This window comes from Phoca vitulina, unplaced genomic scaffold, assembly GCF_004348235.1.
Source record: "Phoca vitulina isolate PV1807 unplaced genomic scaffold, GSC_HSeal_1.0 scaffold1, whole genome shotgun sequence".
In the NCBI taxonomy this organism is placed as follows: domain Eukaryota; kingdom Metazoa; phylum Chordata; class Mammalia; order Carnivora; family Phocidae; genus Phoca; species Phoca vitulina.
The window spans coordinates 39,047,774-39,052,872 of record NW_022589704.1 but is presented as its reverse complement, the minus strand read 5'-3'; the positions used below and the strand labels follow the sequence as shown (position 1 = coordinate 39,052,872).

The 5,099-nt window shown below is 35.8% G+C and overlaps 1 protein-coding gene across 2 annotated transcripts in view; it reads left to right on the top strand.

The window, feature by feature from the left end:
• The first annotated feature begins 969 nt into the window (after positions 1-969).
• SLC39A10 (solute carrier family 39 member 10) overlaps positions 970-5,099 on the top strand; it is a 131,648-nt gene continuing 127,518 nt past the window's right edge. For both annotated transcript variants that reach the window (XM_032405802.1, XM_032405821.1), the window contains exon 1: positions 970-1,376. In XM_032405802.1, coding sequence (XP_032261693.1) covers positions 1,331-1,376 — 46 coding nt within the window. In that variant the 5' untranslated portion in view covers positions 970-1,330. The remainder of the gene's footprint in view (positions 1,377-5,099) is intronic.

Genomic DNA, 5,099 nt, shown 5'->3' with positions numbered 1-5,099 from the left:
TCTGCTGGACAAGGGAAACAGAGCTGGAATAAGCCGAATGAGACGTGTTTTGCTTTATTCACTAATAACGGGTTCAGGCTCACTTTGACCCGAATGATCACCTAACTGATGACAATTTTAAATGTGAAAGAAGTAGAAAAAGGACTCTTTTAGCGCCCCCCCCCCCACACCCAACCTAGAGCGGATTGGGCTGAGGGCACCAAAACTTCCCTCTGAGGCATGGAAATTGCACCGAAGTTTACCTTGATGGTTCCAATCCTTGAATTCAGAACCTTTAGCCTAGACTAGTCCAGATATCAAAAAATAAAAAAATGAAGTTGAACAAAAGAAAAATATAAGAAACAGAGACAACACTCTTCAAAAAATGTTATTTGGCCTGTAGCTAATTCTGATTTTAGTTAAAAAACAAAACAAAGCCCAGTGATGGTTAAAACTAAACAATAGTTAAAAGAAAGAAGGGAAGACTTTAGACATAAAGGCAGAATTTTTTTTAAATCAACATTTCATGCAGCAGCTCCTGCGTGGCCTTCCCATTTCTCAATAGCTTTGATTTGTGGAAATAATGGTTATGCAATTTCCACACATTGTGCTCCAATCACAGCATGTAGGCAACAATAAAAAGAAAACAACTAGATGCACTTGAAGCTGGAGATTTTGATAAGCTTTTCTTTTCATTTCACAAGGGTTTTTAACTTTATATTTTTCTGAGGCAACTGAGATAGTCCTATTGAGCTTTAATCAGATATACGTGAATACAGGGAAGTGTCTCATTTTCTTAAATGTATCTATGGCAGCAGCACTGGTTAATCTAGTTGTGAAAAATTAACCAAAAAGAAACTATTGGACTATGAGAATTCCACAGTTGACAGATTGTTGGTCTTTCGCTTAAAAAAAAAAAAAAAAAAAAAAACCTATGCCATCTGTTTACAAAAGATGAGAAATGTTGGAGAAAATTATTTCCCTTAGGGCATAATGCTACAGCCATTTAGAGAGAGGTCTCTGGCATTTTCCGTGAGGCTTTGGTACAAGGAACAAGGCAGCATCAGGTCTGCACGGTCGTTGACTGAGAAAAACAAAGATGATTTCCTCTGGTCCTTATTTTAGTTTTACTCTTTGAACTTCCAGCAGTTTATTTATTATTGTTGTTGTTATTTTTAATTGGGTACAGATTGTTTTAGGAATCATCTTGGTTCCTTTTTTGAAGTTGGTTTTTTTTTTTTTTTTTTTTTTTGAGACTGGTTTCTAAAGTGCTCCACCTCCACCACCTGTCACTCTACGGGGGGCTACAGCTTGAGGACACTCACCAGTTCTGAGCTCGGCTGCGGACTGGATGGTGAAGGGCAGCGGCAGAAGGAGGTGGAGGTGCAGATTTGGAGGTAGGTGGCAATGCAGTCTTTCAAAATAAAAATCCCCACGCTGCAGCTCTCTGATAAATTTTCATACACTCCGTGTACCCAGAGAAATAAAACTAATCTATCCAATGTAATTCTCTCAGAAGGATTTTCTCCTTACATACAAAACCCCTTGGAAATTCACCTCCTCACCCCATCATTTCTGTGATTAATCATATGTTGGTCACCTGTCACTAGATGGCATCATGTAGTGTTTCTTAGCAGCAGTTAACTAAGTTGGCAAAATTATAGCGTGGGCCATTTTTTCCGTATTTTCTTCTTTGGTATGGATCTAGAGAATCTAAATTGGATACTGGATATTTCATCTTTATTTGCTTTATGGGTTTGGTTTTGTAAAATGTGTATATTCTTTGAGATTCTTCTTCTCAGTGTGTCTTGCGAGGATGGGACCTCAATGATTCTGAGTCTTAAATAAATAACAAATTAGTTCTTCCTCTAAATTTTCTTCCAAGTCACACACACAAATATTTACTTTGAGAGACTTTGCAGAAATAAAATAAAGCTCAACACATCCAGGATCTTTACCTAGACATGCAGGCAGAACAAAATATATGTATGAAATCTTGTTTTATCTAAGCATGGCCAGCTGCCAGTTGAAATCTACTCATGGATAAGCCAGGCTGATGGAATAATATAAAAATGATCCATTGATGCTTTCAGAAACCTGTGAAATTTATAAAGGAACTATAACAACAATAAATAAGGAAAACTGCCATAAATAGAATGAAAGTTAATGGTCACAGTCTTATACTTTCCCGGATGTGACAGATAATGATGACCATTTTCCCCCAGTTTTACTGAGAAATAACTGTCAATGACCATTTTTATTTGTTGTATTCCAATCAACCTTATGTTACTGAAGAATGGAATCTAACTTCTAAGCTGTCAGTAAAACAAGACAAATCTTTCTAAATTTTAATTCTGACTTAATGACCTGAAAATTTGTAAATAATAACAGATAATAAAATGTATTATTTGGAGTGAGGCTACCAAGATAGATGACAGATAGATCAGATGATAGATAGATAGCATCTAATCTAGTACTTGATGTTCTAAATAATTGTCTAAAATCTATAGTATTAATTTTCTATTTTCATTTACTTATTTACTATTTGGAAAGAGTTCTGTTTCAGATTGTCTTTTTATTTTATTGTGTTCATTCATTCAACAAATTTTAGCTGAATAGCTCTGTTGGATTAGTTACTAGAGATGCAAAAATAAATAGGACACTAAATTTGCCCTCAAAAAGTTTTTAGTTCTTTGTGTTGTTAAGCATCCATATAGTAAGTTTCAGAATCAATCATTGGGGGTAGGGGGAGGAAGGAGAGAAGGAGAGTGGGAGAGAGAAAGAAAAAGAGAAAATGCAAAGAGTCTTAGATGAGGCAACGAGATGCATGGTTACTGTCACAGCTCTGCTAGTAGACCCCGGAGCTCCCTCATTGTATGTGTAAATGAAATAATTTTATATAAAAGTGTTTTGTAAACTGTAAAATACTTTTTAAGTGTACAGCTTTTTAAAGCTTTCTAATTTCTTCCTGTAAGAACCCCACAGTTTTCAAACAGAACTTTGATCCTGCAATCAAGTCTTACTTCCTTTTAATTTACCCTCTATTTCAAAATTCCAACTGCATAAATAAACCCCATTAAATTTCCAACTCACCTTGTAAAACAAAACAGAAACACTATGATCTTGGAGAGTGAAAAGTTAGGAGGCTAAACTGAATAGCCCTGTGCTCACATCACACTCTGAAACTTTAAGACCCTGGGATGATCACTTTCCCATCTTCTACTCTGCTAATTCTTGCTGCTTCCCTTGGTTTCTGCAGATGAGAAATGGAATCTCAAGCACATTCTGTTGCAATAACATATGTGGGATAAAGAGACCTCTAGAAAGTTTCATTCTGGTCATATAACTTTACCTCTTTTACACTCTGCTGGTAGAAAAAAAATAAAGACCTAGTTGATGGCTGGATTAGGAGATTCAGTATAACACCACCTATTCTTAGACTTATTTGATGATTTTGCAAAATGCTTCTTACTTTTCATTATGGCCAGTCATTTCATATTCTCTAATAGGGAAGTCAGAAAACTTCTTTTTCCACAGATTGTATGCAGAAATCAATATGTAAGGAATGCCAAACTCAAATATATTTAAGACCAAAATGAAGAACACACAAAATGGTGTCCTTTGTCAAGTCCTTGATTGGATCTGGATGTGTAGAGAGGTGTTTTATCTTAATTTCCTAGGCTATTATCTGAGGATTTTGTCTTTTATTTTGTTACTCTACTAAGTTGCATTTTTGGTGTGATGACAGCTTACCAATAAAGATAAACTTCTAATTAAGCATTTGGGCTGAAAATATTCCCTCAATATATCAGTATATTCTTTTTTGAAATAGTCTTATTTCATGAGGAAAAGAGAAAGAAAGCTATTTGGATTCATTCTACCTATAGAAAATTACGCCTATCCTTACTTTGAATGATTAGTTTGGTTCTAGAATATTCATTTGCCATCAAACATGGGCTGGGAGCAAACTTGAAAGGTTGGAAATGAAAGGTTAGAGACCGAGAGATCTATTTACCATGTTATTTGTTTTCTGGCTTCCCCTTCATTTTTTAGGTTTATGACATTTTTCTCTTTCTTTAAAATATTGCCTCAAGCCAACAAGTGTCTTAAGAATGACTATTAGTATTTGTGCACAGAAACCTAGAAAGTGGAATTCTATATCATCAGTTCCAGAGACCTTAGCATTTAAGTCTTTTGCCATCAGTCTATTTGGGTAAAAAGATGGTTTTTATCATAAAAGTGTATGTACCTACATTTAGCCATGGACAAAACGTCCCTGGAAAGAAGCAGAGATTGTTTAAAAAATTACTCTGGGAAAGTGTGTTGAAGCTTTTCTCTAAAAATAAAATGGCATTTCATCAGTATTGGTCATTTTTTAGCCATATATGACAAATGATCACAGATGCTCATAAAAATCTAAAAGGAACTGAATGTTGTTCTCTCTGACAGTCAAAATATCTTTCCTTTAACTGCATTTTAAAACAAAAACAAACTTTACCACTTTGATTAAAGAGAATACAGGAAGCCATATGGTCCCACCCAGAGTTCCTGCATTCAAAATGTCCTCATGGGGAAGAAAGTTGAAGGTGTTTTTAAGAACAGAACTTTCATGTTTCTGCCTCTAAACAATGGCACTTCCTGTTTTGACCTCTAACCATGCTAGGCTATCAAAAAGTAAGATGATGGACTTCTCCTTTTGACACAGTGAAGAACATTTTTACTCCCTCCCACCATGTGTATTTACAGTGAAGATTATCAAAGCTCAATTTCCCTGAGGCTCTTTACATTGATCTACGGTCTCCCAACAAAGGTTGGGATTTTCAAAAATGTAGTTACCTAGCCATGAGCCTGGTATTGAAGTCAAGAGAATATTCTTCATCCCAAATGTAAGTAAAAAGCTACATGTTGCCTTTAAATGGCCCCAGCGTTTTACTAAAAGTTATTAACAGCCCTTAACAGAGTCAGGACTCTATGCCTCCTTTTAAGATACCTTCTTTCAAAAAAGAGAGAGAAAATGTGAGAAAGTAAGAAGGGAAGGAAGGGAGGGAGGAAGGAAGGAAGGAAGGGAGGAAGGAAGGAAGGAAGGAAGGAAGGAAGGAAGGAAGGAAGGAAGGAAGGAA